Below are 26,879 nucleotides of genomic sequence, written 5' to 3' on the forward strand. Positions count from 1 at the left end.
TATGTAATATAGTTGTATATATATATAATAGACTGTTTTTCTAAGTAATCTAGAATCTAGCTGCAAGGACCCGCTTCGCTGGGAAAATGTAACAATAGTGAAGATTAAGATTACATTATAGCTAATCTTACCCGTTTTCACAGAATGCAAGAATTAGGTCCCCCGTTTCCAGACTAATTAGAGAATTTTTACGTTTAGTCAAACAAACTATTTTCAACATTTCTGGAATGTTTACAATCGTTCTATAATCGAACCAATATTCGAATTTTATTTTCAAATTTAATTCGAACAAAACATTCGAAATAGAAAGCCACTTTCAGCCTCATATCTCCCGCACCCTTATAGCTATGCACAAATGGAGACTTGGGGCTACTACCACATACAAACACCATTCACGTGCGATGTGTAGTTTTGGCAAAAAAGTGAAATATAGGGACATACATGTCCATTTTTATATATATATATATACATACATACATATATATATATAGATTATTGTAAATGTAATTTTAATTCTTCAAACATAGCAATTCTTCAGAAATATTTGACTCCATTATAAATACATTATAAAGGAACAAAATTTGCTTATATTTTTAAAAATCAGATTTATCTTCAGATAAAACATTTTTCAGAATTATTTAGCATCTTCAGATTAAATTACACTATTACAATAATTGTAAATTTCTGAAGAATAAAAATTTTGAATTAATAACAAAGGACAATGCACTTATTTCAAACAATTTTAAATATTTAAGCAACTTTTTAAATATATTAGTGAAATTATTGAAAAAAATAATAAAGTTAATTAAAAAAATAAAATGTATAAGAATTATTATAAAATTAACACATAATACAGTAGAGTCCCAAAAGCTTGGCAATCGATAACCCAGCAGTCCAGATAACTCGGCCACACCCTGGCAGGGTGAAAAAACTCCTAGTTAATTTTCATTATAGACAGCTTTATGCCTCTTAAAGTATTTTTCTGAGATCTGTCTTATCAGGTAAATTACTGTACACTGTGTATTCATTAATTTTCATTTTCATGTAGTAAAGTACTGTACATACTTTTCCTTTGTTTAAGGGTATTTGGGCAGTTTATTCTCTGTTGTATTTTCAAGCAAACAATAATACAAGTACAGTACAGTATTTTCTGAGGAAATTCTTGTACTTATGAGATTCTCCTCAGATTCTTTTCCCTCATATTCTTTTTTAACCCCATTCCCGATAACCCGGCATTTTCACAAACTCAGCCACCCTTCGGTCCACATTAGGCCGAGTTTTTGGGACTCTACTGTACAAACAAATTATAAAAATGTATGATAGTCAAAAAAAAAAAATTAAATAATATTCTACTTCAATATTATAACAATAACTTGATAAAAGTGATAATTTGTTAAGTTTAGCTTATAGAACTGGGATATTTCTAAAAGGGTAGTTGTTGTATTCTTAACATTATGCAGGCTTATTAGTATGGTCAAGGAACACCTAGACAACTTAAATACAGTTATATTCTCTTTATCATGCCAAAAATTTATATACAATATGAGATTGTAATATAAGTGATCTCTGCAAATGTAGAGGTCAGTGTGTATATCATGACGAGGAACAAGCCAAAAGAAAAATAGTTCAAATTTTTTGTATCCCCTAATTTATAGCTCCCAGAAGTACACTGTCTAGTATCAAGAGGGGGCCCTATGTGCCACTGCAATTACTTGTGGTTGTTTTGATTCTTATAAGCTGAATTCATGTCAAATGTAGAACTTTCTCCTCTCTTATGATGTCAAAAACTTGATATTTTGACATCATAATTATGAGCGCTTTAGCAATTCTAACAAAGAATTTTTTTCTTTTTCATTAGTATTAATGTCATACAATTCCATCAAAACTCTGCTCTTGGTTTAGAATAAGTTCCCTGCTATGAAAAAAGAAGTGATCCTCTGTTCTCAGATCTATCATTAGATAATAAATCTGAGACTTCTAAAACTATAATTGAATTTTGTTCCTTGCTAATTTAATTTTTCAAAATATTCTATTTGTTGACTTTCATGTACATTCTGACATCTAAAACACAAAAACACACACAATCAGTAAATAAAACAATTCAGTTTAGCAATAAAGCATTTTATGTGTTGCAGTGAATGTTATGCACCTGTATTCTATAAAGCAGCAGTTGCCAACTGGTAAAGAAAATTTTGTTGATCCTTGGAAAAATTTAGACATTGATCAACTCAAGGTTATGCAAAGTATTATGAAAGAAATGCAAAATGCTTGGTTGTTTTTTTTCTCTCATTCAGGGGTTTTTATTTGAATGTAAAACAAAACATAAAATGACTGTTATCAATAAGTTATAATGTCAATAAATCAATAAATAATGTATGTAATTGTCGTCCTTCATGGAAAAGAGCCAAAAAACCCATAAACTTATTTCAAACAAGCAACAACAAACTTCACACTAATTTGTTATAATTAAACAAGTGAATTTCATATTAATAAAGTAAAATGGAACTTTTATGATCATTATTCTATAGATGTTTGTATTGTTTAAAAAAATTTATGACAGTAGTCTGCGGGATTCAAAATTACAAGTTTAGTGGGCCATGAGATCAAAAGGTTGATGACTGCTACTATAAAACATTTTGTAGAATTGTCTGCTTAATGGTTTAGAGCAGTGTTTTTCAACCTGTGGGTTGCGATCCCCAGGGAGGTTCGCAAAGCCTTACATGGGGGGTCGCAAGTAAAAGAAAAAGACAAGTGTTTGTAGGCCCTACACTACAATAAAAAAACTACAATCTCAGTAAGAAGGCTGTGCCTATTTATTTTACAGTACAATTGGTTTTTTGATCGATATTTAGGTCTCAACAGAAAGAAACTTAAATACGTAGTTTTTAAAATCACTGACATAGTTTTAATATGGCCCTGGGGGGTCGCCAGAATTTTTTAACTTTTAAAGGGGTCACTTATTCAAGAAGGTTGAAAAACACTGGTTTAGAGTAATTTTAATTTTAGGAAAAGGAAAAGTAGAACAAAACATTTTGAAAATAGATAGAATATTGAAATCTGTGGTGATTATTCAGAAGTGAAGATTTCCATTAGGATGTCCATTGAAGATGAGCTTGACTGGCTCAGAAGTACTTGGGTATTAATGAATGAATTGTTTTGCTCAGGTCAGTTCTCCAAGAAGTTTTTTTAGTGTAGTTTGAAGTTACTACTCATCAGTTAGATCTGCAGTGACTATTAAACAATGAAGAAGTCAAATGCAAAATTTGTCCACTGGATTATACGTCTTCTAAATTGTTCACTGTCTCACACTGTTCTGGAAAAGAAAACATGCGAAGGCATTGTCAAATATATTAGTGTTAGCACACATTTCAACTGAATAATTAGATAAGCATCAAGTATAAACAGATTTAAGTTTTCTCAAAAACAAGTATACACACAAAACAAAAAGAAGTATGGAAAGTGAACCAGACACATACAAGGAAAAACTGTTGAATGAGTTTCATGATAATATTAGTCATGTATCAGTTAAAAATGTGAAAACTCATCACTCAATATTTTTGGTGGCTGAGTGTAGTGTGAAAAATTAAGAAATGATGAAATATTTGTATGTTCCTGTTAAAAAAAACCAAATGATGAAGTATAGATGATAACCAAACTTGGGAAAGTATGTAATCCCAAAATCCAAGCTGATACCAGTAGTTAATAGAAATGGATACTGTAGTTATGGGATATGAAAAAATTAACATTTAAAGCAAATACATAGATTAATGTTGATCATTTAACAAAATATATAGTTTAGTAAAAAACATGGCACCAGCAATCATACAATATTTAGATAAGCTCTGAAAATCCCATTGATCAAGCAAATTTTAACTAATAATGGGAATAACATCATCTCCTCACAGTTTAATAAGTTTTTAAAAGATGAAAAAATTAGGCATACCTACATATCAACTTATCCACAATGTAAAGGGTTGTGTGAGAAAGTAAATGACAGAACAGTTTTGAAATTCAGGATAGCATTGCAGAAGAAACAAAAAGCCACTTGGACTAGTAAATTGTTAAAAGTTGTGAAAGACTGCAATAAAGTTAAAGAGTTTTCTCTTCTGTTTTTTATTATATTGTGATGCTTCATTACTAAAGTTTTTAAAACTTTATATTCCTATGCTACAGTTATGCTATCCTATACAAGCCAAAACATTTTACAGAGAAAGAAGAATAATAGTATCACAAAACATGGGAAAAGGGAAAAACAATACCACACTAAGTATCTTTCAGATGAATACATGCTGGCCATTATAAAGAACAGATGTTAAGATGACCTTATCATAAATAATTTATCATAATTTAGCATAAATCATTTATTTCATCGGTGAAACTATTGGTCATGACAGAAAATAGGTGTAATATTCAGGAATGAATAAAACACAAAGCAATTGGATATGAAATGAAGGAATAACACTGCCTCAAAAACTTTTTTAGACATTTTAACCTCAGCAAGTCAAAAGCCAAGATGTCAAGAATTCTTAACCACAGTATGGAAAAGATTTATTAAATTAATGTGATTTTTTTTAAATGCCCTTCACTGAATAGAAAGCATTCAAAAAACTTTCTATAGTAGTTTGTAACTTCTTAGAAGACATATTTTTAAAATTATCTATGAATCAAGTTAACGTTTAAGATAGATTTTTACATGTTATCTAGGTTATCGCTGTAGTAATACTCAATCTAATCTGTCCAACAATATCAGAAGCCGTAATGATGCCATTACTTCAATGTTCTCGACTGATACAAAAAATGTCATCGTGCTTGGACTGTAGCATCTTGTAACAGTAGTTCTTACGACGAATGTCCACATCCTTCCCATTTCCAATGATGCATTGTTGTTAGTTTCGATGTTCCGTATCATTAGTATGCTCTGCATGTGACTTCAACTTAATTTATTGCTGACAGTTGCATGCATAAATACTCGTAATGTTAAATTTTCCGGTAAGAAGAAGAAATTTCTTTTTTTTGTGCCTTTAATTTGGTATTTTCTTAAATGGTTTTATCAATTTTTAAGTCGAAGCGATAAAGNTTATAATAATAATAAAAGGATTAAATTATCTTAAAGTGTTAATATTTTTATAACTAATCACAATTTATAGCTTATTATTATTGCATGTTTATGTGCCAGTAAGTTTTATGTAAAGAAAATCTAAACAGTTTGCTTATGATTACAATCAAGAAAACTCAACTTTAATCTTTAAAATATTAATCATTTGGGTTAAGTTCTGTAACTAGATAAACATATTTTAATTTATTTCTTTTTTGTTTCAATTTATAATTTATATAGCATAGTTCTTTAATCTTAAATTTCAATTAATTCTGTATTTGTGTTTCATTTTATTTTTATTTTTTGCTTATTGCTGAGGTAAAAATCTACAGTTCAGGCTGTATTTCTTGAAAATAGCATTTTTTTAAATCTGAATACTCTTGTAGACAATTTATAAAATGTATGATTTGGAATCTTTTGTAACAATTTAATTATAATCTTTATGGAATCTCTGAAAATAAGTATGTGGGCTTAAGACTATAAAATGTACATTTTTATCATAGCATTGTTATTGCATTTTCTGAAAAAAGTTTAAAATATTACATTACCTTTATTTTGTCTACTGTATCATCTATATTTTCTACACAACATTTTAATTTTTCACATTTTGGGTTTAAATCTTCTAACAGTTTCATTAACTGAAAAAAATTCATTTGAAATTATCTATTAATTTTCTCTGTTGAACAATTTGAAAATACAGTAGAACTCTGATTATCTGAATTGATTCATTCTGCAGGTGATTTGGATACTCAAAAATTTGGATTAGTGGATTAACATGTAAAGAATGAAATTACAGAATAACAGCACAGTATTGTATATGCAATGATGCAGCCAGGAGGGCCAAGCAGCCCAGCCCTCTCCAGGGAAACAAAAGGAAAACATACACTAGAAAATTTTCCAAAAATCTTTCCCTAATTAAAATTCATTTTTTTTATTTATATTCTGTGGTGTCTTCTATTTCTATACTACTTATAAATTAGCAGTCACGCAAGTGAAAATTTTATTGAATTTGCATTAAAAAATTTTTATCCATTCAATTCAGCTCCCCAAGAGTAAATCCTAAGTGTATACATATTTATTTATTCATCAATGTGTGAGTAGTATCCTACTAATCATTTGGATCTGTCACCATAAATAGGAATCACTGATCATGCAGTCACACAACATAAGAGAACTGCAGTATGATGTCAGTGAGACAGAGAAAGGAAGATAAGTGGTAGTTTAGATAATTGGAGTTCTACTGTATTTAATCTGTATATTTATAAATTTACATTTAACAAGAAATTAAATAAATTATTTATTCTTAAAAAATAATTTCATTTTAAAAATAACTATAACCATTAAAACAGTGGCTATGTTATAATCAAATCTAGTCATCTGAATATAAGATTATAACAAAACTGTTTAATCTATTTAAACATAGATGAATTATGCCAAAAAAAATTTATATATTTATATTAATATATATTTTCTAATTAAATATTCATATTATAATCTTAAAATATTCATATTATAATGTTTCCATTTAGCATCAATTATATTCAACAATAAATCAGAGCTATCTTGCAAATGTTAATAAATTCACACAAAATAACCTTGGAAACAGTAGCCCACCAGTGACCAAGCAGTTCCATTCCCTGAACACTGGGAGTTTAATCGAAGGTTTGCACCTCGCTCGGATGAGCACGGCATGTCTGTAATGCCTGAATGGGGCCAGTTATGCTTAAAAAGACCTCATGGAAAGCATCCCCCTAGGCAGATCACCCAAAAGTTCCATTGCCATAACTTAACTAAACAAACAAATTGGAAACAGCAAAAAATTTACTAACTATAACGTTTTCAGGTGTTTTTAACGTCCTTCTTCCTGTATAATACTAAATGGAATGTCAATTCAAATTTAATATCTGAACATTAAATTAATTAAGACATCGCAATTTCAACTTAAGTTTGAAAATATTCAAAAATACAAAGATCATCACATGTAAATAAAATAAACAAATATATAAAAACTAAATTGATAAATACAAAAAAACATTAAACTTAAATAAATACAAAATATCTTTAAAAAATGAGTTCTCATCTGTTAAATGATGTAAATATCAATAGTTCCTTCTGTAGCTATCATGAGGCTTTACATTATTTGTGTATACAGCGCACAAAGAAAAACCTCCACACTGCCAACAGAGAGTTGATAGAACATCTTTATAATTGATAGAACATCCCTTATATGTTGCTCTATAAATATGTAAAGCTTCCATATAGCTAATGTGTTGGTGGTTCCCAATTTAATGGATGATTCAGGCTTGGTCCCGTTTAATACTCATGGAACTCATTGATTAGAAATGGCATACACTGCTAAGGTGGTATTAGGGTTGGATTTTCTAGCATCGTCCTTGTGTTCTTTTAAGCATTGTTGGATGGATCTCAGAGTTGCCCCAATGTAGTAGAGATTGTATGCAAGTCTGCTGTCTTTTACGGGTATGTTGAAAACACCAGAGACCAGTGCCTTGTCCAGGGATCCTTATTGTTTCCTATAATTATAATAACCTATAAACTGTAGGGTTTCTTCTGTACGTGATGCTGCAACCAATGGAGTTGCCTATCTCCCTAAAGATGTTCCGTAGGAGAATGGCATAGTCCACAATAAGGCATTCAGCTTATGAAGAATTCCTGGAATGTCCTTCCATTTTATGTTAGAATGAATCAATGAAAGTTTTATTTGTCCTATGTTTGTAATCAATGGAAATGCGGAACAAATGGAGCGAGCTTTGAGTGTTCCACGATTTTTGGAGACTGTCCGTACGCGGGCTTCCTAAACAAGCCTATATGTATGTTTGTCCAAAAAATTTTTGGATGAAATACAAACCGCACAACTTCAAAATCTCATAAAAATAATCCGCATAAAAAGAGACCTTACAGTATTAGTATAGTATATTAGTATATCCCATGTAATTAGTATATTAGTATATCATTAACCTACTTCGCGTTAAATTTTAATCGATGTTAAGCCTAACAAAATTTTTTTGAATAATAATCGTTGCTATTGTATCGTTAAAAATTATTTTTAAATTATTTTATTGTTCACAAAGCAAACAACCACTCATAATTAGAAAATTAAGTCTCGTTTAAATACTGGCCTCCCTTTCATGGTCGAGCCAGTGTTGCCAGCTAAAACATGCAAAAATTTAACAAAAATAATATTAAAGTAGCCAAGACATAGCCAAATATTGTAGTGCCGCATCACTAGTGGAAATTTGAAATTTGCAGACTAGAACAATCAGTTAACTGATGAGACGGTTAATTGGGGGTCGGATAATCGATGCTCTACTGTATTCTGCACTTTTGGATTCAAGACTCATCATAACCAAGCCTTACCCTCTTGAGAACATCCAAGCAATTGTCAAACATTACAGATCAAGGTGTTTATCAACCTATGTACTGTACATAGTTATTAACACTCTCTTGTAAAGGCATGCATAAAGGTTTAGACTCTTCCTCTATTTCAATTTTTCGTTGTAATTTTTTGTCTTTTGAAAAATAAATATTCATTATTTAATGGTTAAAGCATTGTAGAGTGCATTATTTCTGGTGCTCTGTCTCTCAACTCCCTCCTCCATCCTAAGACCATCCATTCCCTCATGCACAATTACTTGTGTAATAATTATTCAGAAGGTTCCTGTGCAACTTAAGTAGTAGGTCAGTCCTGACTTGGGCATTGCTGACATAATGAAAAATAAAATACAAATGTTGCCTATTGTTATTAATTTATTTTCCTCAAGTGAAATATAAAATAAATTAAAATGGTTACCAAGCAAACAGCCCACCATTACTAAGAATAAGGATGATAAAAAACAAAGTTTGTATGGAGTTTAACTATAACTTATATGTGATATACAGATAATCCCCGTATAACACGAGAGTTATATTCCAAAAAATTGCCGTGTTATGTGAATCCGTGTTATACGAACAAAGAACTAGTACGAAAAGGAGGGTTAGGTTCCAAAAATTAAAAAACATGCTATTATATTTTCATAATTAAGATAAATATCTTTATTAAAATTTTCTTATGTGATACATATTAATATAAATTAAACAATGTTNGAAAAGGAGGGTTAGGTTCCAAAAATTAAAAAACATGCTATTATATTTTCATAATTAAGATAAATATCTTTATTAAAATTTTCTTATGTGATACATATTAATATAAATTAAACAATGTTTCCTTTGTCATCACTAAAAGCACTATTAACTGAGAGCGTTTTCTTTTTGGCAAGTTATCCTTATCCTCTGAGCATTTTTCTGCATTATCTTCAGATCCATGCTTTACCTTTTGCAAAAAGTATATGTAATTTTAGATTGCTTGCTTCTAATTAAAAGATCTTTATAAATTTCCTTATATAATACTAAACACTTATGAAGAATAAAGCAAGTATGGAAAAAGGGAAAAACGTCTGTCAACATCAGAAGCAGAAGTGTCGAGATCTGGCAACATTGAAACAAGTTTCAAGAAAGATCATGTGTATTGACAGAAGGCGAGAAAAGAAAACTTACATACTCAAGTACTAATAGTATTTAACTATTAGTACTTAAGTATGTAAAAATTTATTACATTTTACGTTGTACGAGTATTTTACCTAATTCTTGAACTGTGTCAGAGTGAATCCATGCTATAACAGTACTGTGTTATACAAGGATGGCCCCAATTCTCGAACCATGTTAGAGTGAATCCGTGCTATAGAAGTGCCATGTTATATGGGGATTACCTGTATTTGTAAATGTAAAATTTAACTTTTCTAATTGCAATATTTTTGATAAATGATGTAGATATTAAGATTTGACTATGTAATGCAAGGCAATTCCCCTCAAATCAGTACAACCCTACTGGCAATGCTACTTTGCATTTGTGACATTAATTATCATAAACAATTACTTTTCAAACAATGGCTAATAAATATTATCTAAAAAATAAATTTTTAATCTATATGTACAATCAAGATTAGTTAATAATAATAATAATCTCAGGGTTAGTAACACTTCCATACAAACAAACCAAATATTCATTAGGCAAAAAATTTTTCAAAAAGATTCCTTAAGTCCTCTCTGGTTCTGCCTAGCCCTGAACCCATTATCCAACATGTTAAACAACACACAGTATGGCTACAATATCAGACATGAAAAAACAGCATAGTTTATGCTGTCACATCTCATGTACATGGATGACATAAAACTTTATGCATCCACACAGAAACAACTTCATCAACTCCTACAAATCACACATCATGAATGTGTGATTTGTAGGAGTTGATGAAGTTCTTTCTGGACATACAAATGGTGTTTGGCTTAGACATACAAATGGTGTTTGGCTTAGACAAATGCAAAAAACTTCACATAGAAAAAGGAATCCTGAAGAAAGAAGATTTTGCACTTGGAAATAGAGACGTTATTGAATCCATGGAAGAGGGTGAGTTCTACAAGTATTTAGGATTCCAACAGGCCGAACTAACAGAACATACACAAATAAAGCAACGATTAATTAAAGAATACCAAAGTAGGTTAAATGCCATTCCCAAAACACAGCTAAATGCAAAACACACAGTTAAAGCAATAAACACATATGTCGTCCCAGTACTCACATACTCTTTTGGAGTTATACATTGGACTCATACAGATCTTGAGCAACTCCAAAAAAAAACAACAACAACACTTACTAAGCATAAACAACATCATCCTAAATCTGCCACAGAAACCGTACGTTTCTATATTCAACGGTTGACTCAACAGTGAATTTTCCGTTGAGTCCCTCCGTTGAACGATCTGACGTCACATTCTGTAGAAAAAAGAAACGCTTTCGTTGAGAGTAGTGTTGAGAGGTCGCTTTTCAAGATGGCAGACTTAACTAACGAGAAGGTGGCGATTATGACTGTTTTATTAAATAGTATTTCTGAGAGTAGAGGGGGTTACGAGATGTTTTTTAAATCTAAAAAAGATAATGAAGATATTCCATTTCTGTATGCTGCTGCAGTGGAAAAATCGAAAAAAGCCAAAATAGAAGGCTATGTCGAAAATATCGTTCCCAGATACAACGACATGGACTTTAAGTCTCATTTTCGTCTTTCTAGAAGCACTGTCGAAGTAAGTCTCTGCTAAGAATTGTTAGCTGTAGTAACTATCTACAGAAAAATTGCTTTATTCGGCTTTTTTAGCTTTTTATTAATGTTTAAAAATAAATAATTGTGTTATACTATAATATGATATTTTATTTTAGAGGTTAATGGAACAGCTTCCTGAACAAAGGACTGGCCCTGGTCGAACAGGACTAAGAGAAACATCACTACAAACAGTTGTATTGATGTCTCTATGGTTGTTAGGCAATCAGGAGTCGTTTCGTGGCGTTGCGGACAGATTTGGAATAAGCAGAGGACATGCCTATAGAGAATTTGTATATTTTATTAAAACCGTGTCTTCGTTAAGATCTAAAATTATTGTTTGGCCCAAAGGTGAAAAAGCTAAAAGCACCATAAGGAACTTTGAGACCTTACGAGATATAAGCTTTCCAGATGTAATTGGATGTATAGATGGAGCCCATATATCGATATCAGCCCCAAAAGCATCAAAAAATGCATATTTTAATAGAAAGCAGTATACATCTGTAATTCTTCAAGCAGTATGTGATTCTAAATTATTGTTTACAGATGTGTTTGCAGGGTGGCCAGGATCTTCACACGATTGCAGAGTTTGGAGCAACTCACCACTATGTGAAGCCCTAGAAAAAAACCCTATGATTCCAGAAGGGGCCCATCTCCTTGGAGATGGAGCTTATCCACTTTCTTCAAGTATGATGATACCCTATAAAGACAATGGTCATTTGACAAGGAAAGAGAAACTTTTTAATCAAATTTTAAGTTCGAGTAGGGTCGTCATTGAACAAGCATTTGGACAATTATTTGGGCGATTTAGAAGACTAAACCATTTGTTTATGTTTAGAGTTGATCGAATCCCCCAAGTTATTGTAACAGCGTGTATTCTGCATAATTTATGTATTTTAGAGAATGATGAATATTTAGATGTGTTTGATAATGTTTCTGCATCATCTTGGAATACAACTGTCCCTGTAAATTTTTCTCAAAGAACAGAAGTGAATAGAGTTGATGGAGTAAAAAAAAGAGAACACATTGCTAATAGATTATTTTTACTGGCAAATTGTTAATGTAATTTAACAAACAAATTTCTCTTATTAAAATTGTTATATATAATTAACATGTAGATTTCTGTAATGTAATGTAATAAAACTTACTCTTATATAATGAGAGTAAAAGTAATGAAATTGTAATTTTTGTCTACTTGCCCAAGTTTGTCAAACAGATAAACACTACATTAATAAAATATTTATTAGTATTCATAATTGGTAACTTCTTATGAATTGTGATTTACAAACATTACAATATAAATGTTTTAGATTGTATTAAGCATAGTTGATATAGAATAAATGTTTATCTCTATACTATTGAAATTATTGAATCTACAGAAAAGTGTTTTATTAAAAGATACTGTCCATGAGCCTTTGCAATGTTAGTAAAACACACTTCATCTTATATTTAATGCACAAACTTAAAAATATTAAAGAATACACCAAAATTATAGGTATAAACAATATATATATTTATTTTGTATAAAAATATGTAAATAAAATCATTTCGGTTATTTTTTCAACATTTCTAATAATTGCTTCATAACTTTAAGTTTTTCTTCTTCCATCTTTTGAAATTCTCTCCAACGTCTTTCTTCTCTTTCTTCTTTTTCTTTATCTTCTTTTTTCTTATTTTCAACATAGTTCTGAAACCATGCTGGAGGTTCTTCTTTCGATAGTTTTGGTTTTTTTGAATATGGAGTATCACTTTGGTGAGGGATTGGAGAGGATGAGGAAGAATTGTGACTAGTAGTTGCGGTAGAGTTTTCGGAAGAATTGTGACTAGTAGTTGCGGTAGAGTTTTCGGAAGAATTCGATGTGTCAATGGGTGAAGGTTGGGAGTAGATAGGGCTAGGAAGAGAAGATAACAGTGTTTCTGCAGGAGGTGATATGTTGGTTTTGTAACCGTATTTTTCATCTAATACTTGAAAATACGGCCAGGTGATGCAACCTTCGCCACTCTTTCTAGCCCTGTCTTTGTTTTTCCTATATGTTGCTATTAAATTCCTCCATTTCATATCACAGTCTTCAGCAGTTAAATTATACCCTTGTGACACCAATTTACTGTGTATTTTCATCCATAATTTTTTTTTGTTTCCTGGCTTTCCAAATTGCTCCTCAAGTGCCAGTCTTTCTGAAATGAGTAACTTAATAATGGCATCTGTCCATACATCTGTAAAATTGGAAATAAAAAAATGTCAAGAATAGCTAAACTAAAATTATTTTTGATTTTATGACATGTTCATTTGCTGGAAGACAGATGCTAAATTATATGCTTACCTCTTTTCTTTGTTGAATAATTTTGGTCTTTTCCTGTTAATGTAATACAAAAATTAATAACTAAAGTAATTCAAGTAAGTTTAATTATTATGCCTTTTTGTCCTTTTTTTATAACTCAATTTAAAATTTTATTTTGTATTACTAGTACATTCTATATATTAACAGGACTTATTATACTGGAATTATGTTCTTTATTTAGTTCACCTGTGAACTAAATAAAGAACATTATTTTTGTGAACTAAATAAAGAACATTATTTTTGAACTGTAAGACTAAATATCTGCATCCATAATTCCAGTATAATAAGTCCTGTTAATATATAGAATGTACTAGTAATACAAAATAAAATTTTAAATTGAGTTAATTCAAGTATTATTCGAAAAAAAATTTTTACCTGTATCATTTTCTATATTAGATTTATCTTCAATAAGTTTGATATCTTCAATATTTAAGTCATTAGGCAAACCTAATGACGGCCAAATATCTGTTCCAATTAAATTTTTAAAGAATTCATTGAGATAGTTGGCCTCTGAAAAAGAAAGCTTAGTATTTCAATACTGACCAAATTATACAATATAATCCTACAATCACGTTTTATTATATATTTACCTTTCAATAATCTGTCCGCTATTACATCGTCCACAGCAAGAGTGAATCGACAATTTTTATATAAAAAGTTTACTTGCTTCATGGAAGCCGCCATATTACTTCGTTGTCTACTCAACAGCGTCTAAGGTCGTTGAGTCCGTTGAGCTCAACGATGAAACAGCGCTGACGTCACTAATCTCAACGGACAACTCAACGGTCCATTTAGAAACGTCGTTTTCTCACCGTTGAGTCAACCGTTGAATATAGAAACGTACGGAAAGATTAACCCTTCCATGTAAAGATGGTGGACGTGGCCTGATTGACATAGTTAACCTTCACTATAAACAAATACAGTCACTGAGAGAGTTTTTCTACAGGAAACAAGAAACATCACAATTACATAAAGCAGTAACTCTAGCAGACTCAAATAGCACACCATTAAACTTATACTCACATCATACAGACATGACACAACATATAAAAAGCACAGACACCATTAAGCAATTGTGGGCTCGAAAGGCAATCCATGGCAGGCATCCTTACGACCTGGCCCAGGATTTTGTTGACAAAACTGCGTCAAACAGCTGGTTAGATTGGGGATGCCTCTTTGGGGAGACAGAAGGATTCATGATTGCCATAAAAGATCAGGTCATAAGTACTAAAAACTACAGAAAACACATACTCAAAGATATAACACTTACAAATGACACATGCAGAAAATGTCACATCATGCCAGAAACTATACAACACATCACTTCTGGGTGCAAGCTCTTGGCACAGACAGATTATTTACACAGACATAATCAAGTAGCAAATATAATACACCAAGAGCTTGCAAAGAAACACAACTTGGTAGACATTCACAAACCATACTACAAGTATATTCCACAGACAGTATTGGAAAACTACATGCACAAAATGTACTATGACAGAGAACACAACAGACCAGACATCACACTCATTGACAAACACAATAAAATCGCATACATTATAGACATAGCCATTCCAAACACTCAGTGTACAAAACACATGCACTGAAAAAATTAGCAAGTACACAGAACTCACTCAAGAAATAAGGCATCTGTGGAGAATGGATAGGGTATTATTGTATCTGTTGTTCTCTCCTGTACAGGTGTGATACCACACACACTACACAAAAGCCTGGGAACATTACAATTGAATAGTAATACATACATCACACTGCAGAAGGCCACTATATTGAATACATGCCACATTGTTAGGAAATTCCTGAATACAGACACTGACACACTTATTTAATTTTTGTTTTTGGTTGCTATGCCTTGACTCTGGTCCGGCATAGTATACAGCCACTAGTGTGAACCGAGTATAAGCCACTAAACCCAACATAATAATAATAATAATAATTAGATATGTTATATAAATAGTAATGTAATAATAATTTATATACTTTAGTATCTAAATTATATATACTTTAGATGCTATAATAATTTAGGTTATTTTTTCTGTCATTATATTTTCTGTAATACAATTCAATATACAATTCAATAATAAATACAATTCAATAATAATAATAATTACATATGTTATATAAATAGTAATGTAATAATAATTTATATACTTTAGTATCTAAATTATATATACTTTAGATGCTATAATAATTTAGGTTATTTTTTCTGTCATTATATTTTCTGTAATACAATTCAATATACAATTCAATAATAAATACAATTCAATAATAATAATAATTACATATGTTATATAAATAGTAATGTAATAATAATTTATATACTTTAGTATCTAAATTATATATACTTTAGATGCTATAATAATTTAGGTTATTTTTTCTGTCATTATATTTTNGGTACACACTCGGTAAGTAATCCTATAATTTTTTGTTTATAGCATAGTTTATACGGATTACTCCCAAAAAATTATACGTATTTTGGAAATGTTGAGTCGAATTAGTCTAGAATCGGTTAATTTTATAGAAGAAAACCTTTCGAACAGCCTTAGTCCGTAAAGTTCCCACCTATCAGGCTGCAATTGGCTCATGTATTTAATCGTTCCTACAACGTAATTTTTGGTTAGCATGGAACGTATCTAAGCGTTATAGGGGGGTCTACTGTACTGTCATTACTAATTTGTCATTACAAATTTTATTCCATCATACATTTTTGGCAAAAGGCCTTATTAAATTATAAAATTCATAAATACAAAATATAATATAATATGATATACATAAAAAAATTATAAACTTAATACCTCAGGATCAATCCAATAATTATAATTATCTAAAACTTTAAAATTGTCTCTCAAAGGATCAAATTGTTGTTTTACATTATCCAATGCTTCTTTCAGTTTTTTCTGATTAGCAAAGTGTTGAAGTTCACCTATAGTTTGTGGATATTTTTCCAAACTAAAAATAAAAAAAAAACAATTAACAAAATTAACTTTATTTGGAAGATTTAGCAGTATAATTCAAATTATAATAATCATAATAAATGACAATTATAAATGCAGAAATAGTAACAATAAGCTGAATAATCATTTCAGTTTATTGTTAGTTATTATTGAATTGTATTTATCACTGTAAAATTATCTAAATATATAAAATTGCTTGTCCTGACTGACTGACTGAATGACTAATTCATCATCGCCCAGAGCAAACCTCTGAACCTAAAGAGGTGAAATTTGGTACACAGTTAGGGTACGTCATGAAAATGCACACTAAGAAGGGATTTTTCGAAATTCCCCCACGGGGGAGAAAAAGAGGATTAAGGCTTAACCAGAAGAACGGCTTCTACTGTACTATTTTAGATGCAATTTTTCGTTTTCAACTACGTTTAGTCTTCATTGAATACTTAGGTGTATTAAATTGGTAACATTTCAGACATAGTTATAAATATTTTTATCTATTTCAATTTTTAAAATGTTTGAACTGTTTTAAATTTGAATTTGTTATTGCATATTGGTTCGATTATAGAATGATTGTAAACATTCCAGAAAATTGATCAAAATAAAAACAGTTTGTTTGATTCTTGGCAATTCTCATCATTCTCAGTGATAGGTGTTATATAATAATTATTATGGTTGTTGAAATACTGAATATAAATTGGGTTTGCTTGCAAAATCCTCGCATTCAAAGCCGCGGGTAGCAGATAGTTATTAATATTTTCATAACATAATGTGGAAAAATTATCTAATGGAAATTCAGATTCAATGAAATTTTAAAGTAGAAGTGTTAAATAAAATTTTGATATTTCTTATTCATTTAATTTCAAGTGAAAATTTTATATGTAAATATCGTATGCTTTAAAAATACTTTGTATAGAATACAAAAAAATTTGTTTTTCTATTAGAATAAATAATCAATGTTATAATTTTATGTATATTAAAAATTTTACTTTTTTGATACTATTTATATATATGTTACAGTCAAAACCCGTTTTTAGTTGGAACGCGTTTTAACTAGTTGAAACTAGTTTATACTGAATGTCTTTGTTAAAACTCGTTTTGTCTAGTTGAAACTAGTTTATACCTAATGTCTTTGTTAAAACCCGTTTTGTCTAGTTAAAACTAGTTTTAACTCAAATTCATTTTTGACTAGCAGTAAATTCTAGTTTTAACCAGACAAAACCGGTTTTGTCTAGTTAATTTACTGCTGTACATGTTTTGACTTTAGATAAAACTAGTTTTAACTTTTAACATTAGTTAAAACTAATTTTAGCTACATAAATATGTTTGGGGGAAATAAAGTTATGTATAGTGATTCGGCGGAAGATGCCTAACATTTTGCTTATGAAGAAAATTACAGCGCTAATTTGAGTTTAGGAGCCCTCTAATGAAAATATCATATTCTGGAGTATGTCTTTCAAATAAAAGTTTGGAGTTTATTTTAAAAAATTCTATACTGTGTTTGCAATGACGACTTTTTCACTGTCTGGCATTTTAAGCATCTCACCCCAAGTATCTGGGTGAGATGCCAAATGCCATTAGGGTAAGATAACAAATATAATTGCTTAAAATTAATTTTTGAATTTCTTAACCAAATTTAATTTATTGCATATGTAGTACAAAGTACTTCATAGTAAGTATAACAGCACAGTATAAGTATTGTTAAGTTTCCGCCCGTTCTAACGTGTTCTATAGCTAGCTGAAAGCTTTTTTCAGTCCAAAAACTTTTTTGAGAAGTCCTTATATAATTTCTATGCATATCCTGCAATAAAACGAGAAAACAAAAGTTTATTAAAAATAGGCATATTGGAAATCAATTAACAAAAAATAGGCACGTTACCCCAAGAAAAATGTGGCATATTTTCCATTTGTTGGGGTAAGATGCCTAGTAGAGTCACGTGCTCCAGCATGTCCGATCGGGATCGGCGGTAGCTGACAATGGAAACTTTAGAACCTTAACTACATCACACATTAATTGTTTTTAGCAATTTTTAATAAATTCCATTTTAACTTTTAGTTTAAAATTATTCTAGAAACATTTCACAACAAAAACTTCGTTCTTATCTAGCTTTTATTCTTCTCGGATGTAGAAAATGAAGTAACGGTAGCCAACTACAGCTTTCCGCACTCAATATTGGCCCAACGATTCATCATACAAATACATGACAATATGTGATGTCACCGTTTGAAAATATCAAAAATTAGGCATCTTCCCCCAAATCATTCTATGCATTGCAGTCAAACCAGTTTTTAGTTAGGATGCGTTTTAACTAGTTAAAACTAGTTTATACTGGATGTGTTTGTTAAAACTCGTTTTGTCTAGTTAAAACTAGAATTTACTGCTAGTCAAAAATTAATTTGAGTTAAAACTAGTTTTAACTAGACAAAACGGGTTTTAACAAAGACATTCAGTATAAACTAGTTTCAACTAGTTAAAACGCATTCTAACTAAAAATGGGTTTTGACTGTACCATATATAAATAGTAATAAAAACATAAAATTTTGAATGATAAAACTTAAATAAAATTGAAACTTAAAACTTAAATTCAACTTTATATTTATATTGTAAATAATATTTAAATTTTAAATTACTATTGTTTGTTCTATATTACTGTTGTTAAGCTATTTTTTGATTATGTTGCTTGGATAATTACCCAAACAAGATAAATGAAAAGTGGCTTAATAGCAGTAATATATAGCAATATCAACTTGGTTGAGGAATATACAGTGCAGTGAAGTTTTTGAAGTGATTAATGTCCTTTCATTTTTCCTTTTTTGAATCAACATTTTAAAACATTTATATTTATTTTTAGTTCTTTTAAATTTTTTATTTTTTATTTTTAATTTAAATAAAAATTTTATCATAGCCTTATGTTAACTTAATTTTAATTTTATTTAGCAGCTTATGTATACAAAGTTGTTTCATCCAGTAGTCACTAAACATAATTTTAAATAAACAGTCAAAGATCTGTAATAAAGGACTGAAGGCAGGCAGGAGGCCCAAAATGCATTTCCTTGTACAATAAAGTTGGAATAGTCAATTATTGGTGTATTCCTTTAGTGATAAGCAAAATTTATGCTTATCACTAAAGGATTTAACAGAAGATAGACATGCTTACTTTAGGAGTTACAGGTTGTTAAAGTATAAATTCAATTGTATAAAATTAATTTTTACCTTCAAATTATGGAAAAGTTATACTGGCTGAAAAATAAGACTAACACAACTGAATTCACAGGAAAAAGTGATCCTGTCACCAAATTTGAAAATAAATACTTGCTTCAATGACACACAATAGGAGGATAAAGCTGATTATTATAAAGTGTACATGAAGAAGAATGGAGTAATCATATCAAGATCTCTATTTTAGAAACTATATAACTACTCAAATCTAATATTTTGCATCTAATATTAACTTAATTTAAGACCAAAAGCAATCTTGTTATGAAATTTGAACAAAACTAGAGGTAGTCAAGTATGGAGAAACCTACACACTTGATCATCTCCAATTTTGTTCAATTGCACAGTTGGCATGGAATGACTTATAACATTACATTGTTCCAGGCTTGTTTAAGTTTGTATAAAACTAGTGAATTATCTAATAATTATACTATACTAGCATCCCCTGTAGCAGCCTCGCCCACTCTTATATACACGTAGAACTTCGAAAATGTGAACTAATTGTTCATTAATTATTTGTGGATAATCCACATTGTATGTGCAAACCCGTTGTAATTTTGAAATGCCAAATAAGATTATTATCATCTTGCATGATTTTCTGCAATCTTTCAATGAGTTCCCTTTTCAAAGTTGGGTTTATATTTGATCGGGCTAATATCTGGTCAGATTCAGACATAAAATAGATCTGTAAAAATTTAGCAGTGTCTTCTGGATTAGGAAATAAACTGTCAATCAAATGATAAATTTGACCCTGGATTTTAAATGTAGGCATAAAATTCCCTTGTCTTATTTCTTTGGCTCCAAATGATGTCATTTGAAATAGAGTGTTGTACTGTCTACAATTGTCTAAGAAATGTATAGAAAGAGGATCTGTTCCTAAAATTAAATTTTTAATGAAATCAGGAGGTTTTTCAAGTTGTTCAAGAACAATTTTCTCCACAGCACAGCAAAGTCTAGGAGTTTCATCATACCATTTTCTGGCAAAACAATGATCACATATTTTGATCATTTTTACCTCTTTCATATCCAAATAGTCATTTTCAGGATGATAATCAAAAGCTGATTTGAAACCTAAAAAATTCCTCAATGTACACATTTGATTCTGAGCTAAATAAATTCATTGCTCTTCCAGTCTTTGAGACTGCTCTGCTATAGATTCACGTTGTCTACAATTATGAACAATAATAGCTTTAAAACTTTTTCTTCCTATTTATGCTCCCGTGGCTCTCAGCATTATTTATCAGTGAATCTCAAAAATATTCACTTGAAATAAATCCAATAACTATTTTGAATATTTTGTACAATTACCTGCAGAAGTTAATGTATAATGATTCAAAAACCCACCATAAGTACACATATGGGCATCTAGCGTGACGATGTCACTTTTTTAATTCCTCGAAGATTTTGCTAATTAACTAATTATAATTTAATGTCAGTTCTTCAAACATAATAGTAAACTTCAATAATCAACTTTTCTTATAGACAGTACTAATTCATGTGTCACCATCTAGTGAAGAGAGAGAGAGATACAGAAAAATCTATTGCAGTTTTATTTAATTAATAAAAAATTTGTAGGTTTAATTAATGATAAACATTCTGGGGATAATAAAGATGCTACAGTTAAAATTTGGTAATTATTGGTTCAGTAGTTTTCACGGTTAGTGGTCACAAACAAAAAATACGTTGTCTCTTTATACAGTATTTTAAAAAAAAAGGAAAATTTAATAATACTTAAAAATTTAAAGGCTAAATCATTAAGAAGTTCAGATCAATACATAAGAATTGAATATTATGTAATGTTATGTTGAATGTTATGTACAAATGCTTTAGTTAAATATTATTATAAATTATGTATAACGAACCATTTTTATGTAAAGATCAGTACCGTCATTGGAAGTGGTGGAAGTGCCACTTCCCTTGTATTTTCTAAAAAATGAATACATATTTTGCAATTATTTTCATATTTTAACATATTTTGAATTAATTAAAATTAATTATTTTATTATAACTGCATTGTGTATCTTATTACAAATTTCTATACTACACGTGAAAAAAACAATAAGATTGCTATTGTATATTCGAACATCAGTGGCGGAATGGAAGTGCTGTATTGTCTCTTCCATCGGGTCAGCTTCCAAACAGCAAGATTATAAGCATTCACGCATGTGCTTTACAGAGCACCAACCTCACCTAATTTAGCTGGTGGAAGCTACACGCACAACGTTCCAATGATTCTATCCCAGACCAGTTCTTTTGTGGGCTGTTAGCTGCCTGCCTGCTAGATATTTGACCACCCTCACCCCATTATGTGAATCACAAATAGATTTATAATTTAACCCAACCGATAAGAATTTACTGGTATGTTTTATAATAGTTCTGTATACTTGACAGGAGTTTTAAAAAAATCCATTAAAATATTTCATATATTTATTCTGCTCTCCTATCTTATATTACTTACAGATTTCAATGTTAAACCAGTGATATTACGATTTTGTATGTCCCATCTTTAAGGGGATGTAGAAAAAAACATGTACAATTCTTGTACAATATTAAAAAATTAACTGTTATTTTGGCAGCGTCATTTACAACTAAATTTAATGAATGCACAAGGTACAGAAAAAGTTCTAGAATTTATTTTCCTTAAATTTACGATTTATGTATCCAATCCATTGTCATAAAAATTTGTCTTTCCACTTTTTTCCTGAGACTACATATATTCAAGTACAAAATAACTGGTTTCATCTTATTTCTACCTAAGAAATAGTTAAATAATTAAGAGAATAGGGAATTAGGGATATAAATAAAACGCTGACGAAAGAACTGGAATTTTACTTAAAAGTTTAACCGAATCAATCTCTAGCCAAGTACAGTGGGTTCTTAATAATATTAGATTAATAAAGACAGAAATTTTTCCAGTTCAATGAAAGTGACCGGAAAAGTTGTAAATTTTGGAAATTTCATGGAAACCTGGTCCTAAAACAAATTATAGAAAACAAATGACTATTAAGTTTAACATATATAGATTTTTACAGCTATGGTGAGAAACGTTTAAAATCTACAACAACACTGTCATGTCCTTTGAGATATACTAGTGATGCAACAAAAGAGGCATTAACCGGTATCAGCACCATCAGGATTTGGCATGCATGCATGCACTGTACACCTACCAAGATCGTCTCTGATTCCATCCATTAGCCACTTGTAGGGATCTATTTGACTAAGTGGATTGTTTTAAGATTTAAAAAGTAAAGAATATCTTGTTATTTTTATGTACGTTTTTTTACAAACCTATATTTAATCATAATTTTCTTTAAAAGTATATGCATACAATTGAAGAATACTTTGTACCAGGTATGTACCGGTACATCCACCACACATTTTATTTCACCAAGTAAGTTTTTATTATTTTATTTTTAATTGTAGCCCTTATATCGTGGCTAGCGATTCAGAATGTAATTGTGATATTAAAAATACATTTAGAGAAGTCTACAGTTTTTACTGGCTTATCGAACAAATGATACGAATGGACCCTAGACCATCACTGAAGTGCAATTAACTGATTGCCCCTGGAAGTCAGCTTCTTACAGAAACACAACTTCCCTATCATCAAATGTCACGGCACGCCACTGGTAAAGATACAAAATATAAATAAAATAATATAAAATTTTAGATAACATACTCTGTAATTCATAAAAATATAACAAACTGTTTTTTTTTAATATATATTACCCTATTATGCAGATTGGAAATTTTAATCTCAAGAAATATTTATAAACATAATATTTGTAATTATTTATAAAATATAAGATCAATTTTCAGTGACTTAATTAAAAAAGATATCAAATTCAAGATAGTAAATGACTTTCTTATTCATCCTTTGAATATCATAAATTGAATTACAAGAGATTAGTAAATTTATTAAATTACTATTCAAGAACCATTCAAACACAAAATCATTTGAACAAGCACTTGAATAATTTCTTGTACTAGCATTCAAGTGATTGCTATTAAAGTGATTATCTCAAACAATTGCTACTTGATACACTATCCAAGTGATACATAATATCACTATCCAAGTGATATTATGATAATTGAGAAAATCAAGCTATTTGTAATAATTGAGTTATTTGACCACTTGAGCAATTTTATATCAATAGGTATTGATTATGTGATGATTCAAGTTATCTGACATTTATGAACTCATCCAATAACCTTTCCATTCTCTAAACTTATTAAGAACATCTTTAAAAAATCTGAAAATCCTTTGTGCATTACAGACATTCATTTGCTGTTGTAACTTTTCTTGAAACTGTCAAATGTTTTGTCTTTAGCTCTTGCCAATTATTTTCTACGTGTATATCCACACTTTAAATTTATATGAAAGTAAAAACTGTCCAAAACAGTTTTTACTTTCATAAAACAGAAAACTACCTACAAAAATTCTTAGGAATGAAGTAGTTTTTTTTTATGTTAAATTTTACTATGAGCTAGAAACCTGCTCAATACAGAAACAGAGGAGATTTTTTAGTATGAAGAACATTACCTGAATAAAGCAGAAAATTAAAATTCCATTTATAGAAAGTAAGCAAAACTGTCTCCAGGTATAATGGTCACTGCAGTGTGTGACAAATTATAATCCAAGAAAGATTTAAAACCTTATCAGAAAAACAAAGGTAACATGACAACAGAACATATAAAAAGTTCTTTATCAGAATTAACCAGAGATAGTATCGAATACTTTTAAGATTTAAGAACTTTCAAGAATTGAATGAGTTTCTAAGAAACAAGTTCTCAAGAACAAGCAACAAATTTGTAAAAACAATGAGAATAAGGTAATCCAATGTTACCAATTTCCCATGTATACAGTAGCTAGTAACTAATCAGTATGAAGCATTTAAAAACAAATTGATTAACTGTTGATAATTACAGACACTGAAGTAAATGATTTACTACGGTATTAAAATTCCTGAAGAAGCCAGATCACGGAATAACTTGGTCTCTGTATTGTAATGTGATTAGAATTTCTTATGGTAGAACAAGACATTAATTTTGGTATTTGAACTAGCTTGCTTGTTAGCTATCCTGTGAACTCATAAAGGTCATATATAAAAAGTACTCAAATATCAAGCATGAGTTCTTGAAAACAATGAGAACATTTTTTAATCAAATAGTTCTTGCATTTGAATACTTCTATCTTTAATTGAAATTACTTTGGATTAATCTGGATTAAATCTAGTAATAAAATGTTTTTTTATGTATAATAAAGTAATTTTCTATTTAAAATAATGAATGTAAGTTGTGACTTTTGACATTTATCTGATACAAGCTATAGATTAAAAAATACTAAAACCTGTTAAAAATAAAAATCTGTCAAACAAGAAAAAAATATTCTGTATTGTGCAATTCCAGTTTACACAGGTTTTTTTGTATTAGACACTACTACTTGAAATTGTATTTTGAAAGCTGATATTTCTGGTAATTCCTTTTTTCTATATAATTACTCTCAGAGAATTACCCGTAAATTGTCAATTTTAGAGTATGTTAATTCTTTGCAGTGAATAAGAGCTAAGTGATCAATTTTTGGACCCATGTCATTGGATATTGTAGAATCTATATGCAAATTTCAGAAATGCACACAGTACCTGGACAACCTGAAAATACACATCTCCAAAACAGTAGAATTGATATTCAGAGGAAATGCTGAAATACATTTGGACATCTGCCATGTCACCAATAGTGCTTACATTGAACACTTGTGTATGCAAAACTTGATGAGTTCTTCTGTCCTTTCATGTTCTTATGTTGATGTTAACTTGTTAAGCTTGTAGGAGATTGTGATACAACTAGTTAAACTCATAGAAGAGGTGTATGTAAACAAAATATAAAAATTACAAAAAAATTCTAATGGAATGCCAGCACTATAAAAGGAAAGAGTAAAAAGGAGGTCATTGTGACTTGACTAACTATTCCCTAAGGGATCATCACCAATGTCAACAATGTTTTATTACATAACAAGAAAAAAAACTTGTTACAAAATCATTACAATATAATACATATATATACATTATAACTTCAATCATTGTATTTTAACAGTTAATGTATGTTGTTTCAGATGTGAATAAATCAGCTTTGATTTCACACCATCCTTTTTGAATAACCCTATATTACTATTACAGGGTATTAATGAATTGTATCCTACTCAGTTTATATACTGATACCAACTGCTATGCTGAATCAAGATGAAAGCATAACTAAATAAAACAAAATAGTTCTGTAGTTGAAAACGTTTTCAACTATGGAATTATTTTGTCATTATGAACTTAATTTTATAGTTTATTAAATCTATATAACCAGGGTGGCCAAGCTCCTTGATAGTCCGAGCCATTTTTCAAAATTTGAAATTTTTCGCGAGCCGCAATTAAATATGTATTAAAAAGATATGCAAAAAATTTCAGAATACAAATTATATCCGTAGCAAGAGTGATACAAATTGTTTCCTCCAGAGCACAATGTCAACTGTCCGTTGCAATGACAGTTTACAAATTCAAAATCGGTCTGGAGTCGGTCGATAACGGACTATTACGCCACTGTTTATGTTCGTTCGCGCAGTTTTCGATTAGTCATATCATTCTTAACTTGGACAGAAATGAAATTTGTTACAACGTTGCACTTAGTCTTTCATATTTGTTGTTAGTAATTTAAAAGACATTTTGAAACACATAGGAACGATAATAATTTTTTAAAATATAATAACACAAAAATGAAAAGGGAACTCGGGTACATCTATCGAGAGCCACAAATAATCTCTTCAAACAGCCGCATGTGGCTCGCGAGCCGCAGGTTGGCCACCCCTGCTATATAAATTGAAAAATCTTTTATATAAATTTTTACAATATTTGTAAATTTTTTACTATTAAGCAATTACTTTCTTTATATGCTGTATGTATTTAAAAATTTCCTGGCATATAAAGTGTTTAGAATAGCAGCTTTCTATAGTAGTGTGATTTGTGTGTTATTGTGTTTCTAGACTTTTGTTTAGTATATATGGTATGGTATGTATGTAAGGACTACAGTCACAGTAAATATCTTATCCATCCTCCAGTTGCTTTATTTTGT

At 29.9% G+C, this 26,879-nt stretch overlaps 3 protein-coding genes across 3 annotated transcripts in view; 1 reads left to right on the forward strand and 2 right to left on the reverse strand.

Annotated features, from left to right (window-relative positions):
* LOC111628789 (dynein heavy chain 2, axonemal-like) overlaps window positions 1-26,879 on the reverse strand; it is a 116,197-nt gene that overhangs the window by 71,415 nt on the left and 17,903 nt on the right. The window contains exons 5-6 of the mRNA XM_023372634.1: window positions 16,394-16,547; window positions 5,644-5,733 (exon numbers count right to left, since the gene is read on the reverse strand). Coding sequence (XP_023228402.1) covers window positions 5,644-5,733; window positions 16,394-16,547 — 244 coding nt within the window. The remainder of the gene's footprint in view (window positions 1-5,643; window positions 5,734-16,393; window positions 16,548-26,879) is intronic.
* On the forward strand, window positions 10,881-12,320 carry LOC111628624 (putative nuclease HARBI1). The gene is made up of 2 exons (XM_023372457.1): window positions 10,881-11,227; window positions 11,361-12,320. Exons 1-2 carry the CDS (start codon window positions 10,979-10,981, stop codon window positions 12,300-12,302), a joined length of 1,191 nt encoding a protein of 396 aa, XP_023228225.1. The 5' UTR covers window positions 10,881-10,978; the 3' UTR covers window positions 12,303-12,320.
* On the reverse strand, window positions 12,770-14,395 carry LOC111628635. Its single transcript, XM_023372469.1, has 4 exons — window positions 14,171-14,395; window positions 13,956-14,090; window positions 13,563-13,595; window positions 12,770-13,455 (listed from the first exon to the last, which is right to left on the reverse strand). The coding sequence occupies exons 1-4, from the start codon at window positions 14,262-14,264 to the stop codon at window positions 12,794-12,796; spliced, it is 924 nt and encodes a 307-aa protein (XP_023228237.1). The 5' UTR covers window positions 14,265-14,395; the 3' UTR covers window positions 12,770-12,793.

This window comes from Centruroides sculpturatus, unplaced genomic scaffold, assembly GCF_000671375.1.
Source record: "Centruroides sculpturatus isolate CEXI.00-Female unplaced genomic scaffold, Cexi_2.0 scaffold34, whole genome shotgun sequence".
Lineage (NCBI taxonomy): Eukaryota > Metazoa > Arthropoda > Arachnida > Scorpiones > Buthidae > Centruroides > Centruroides sculpturatus.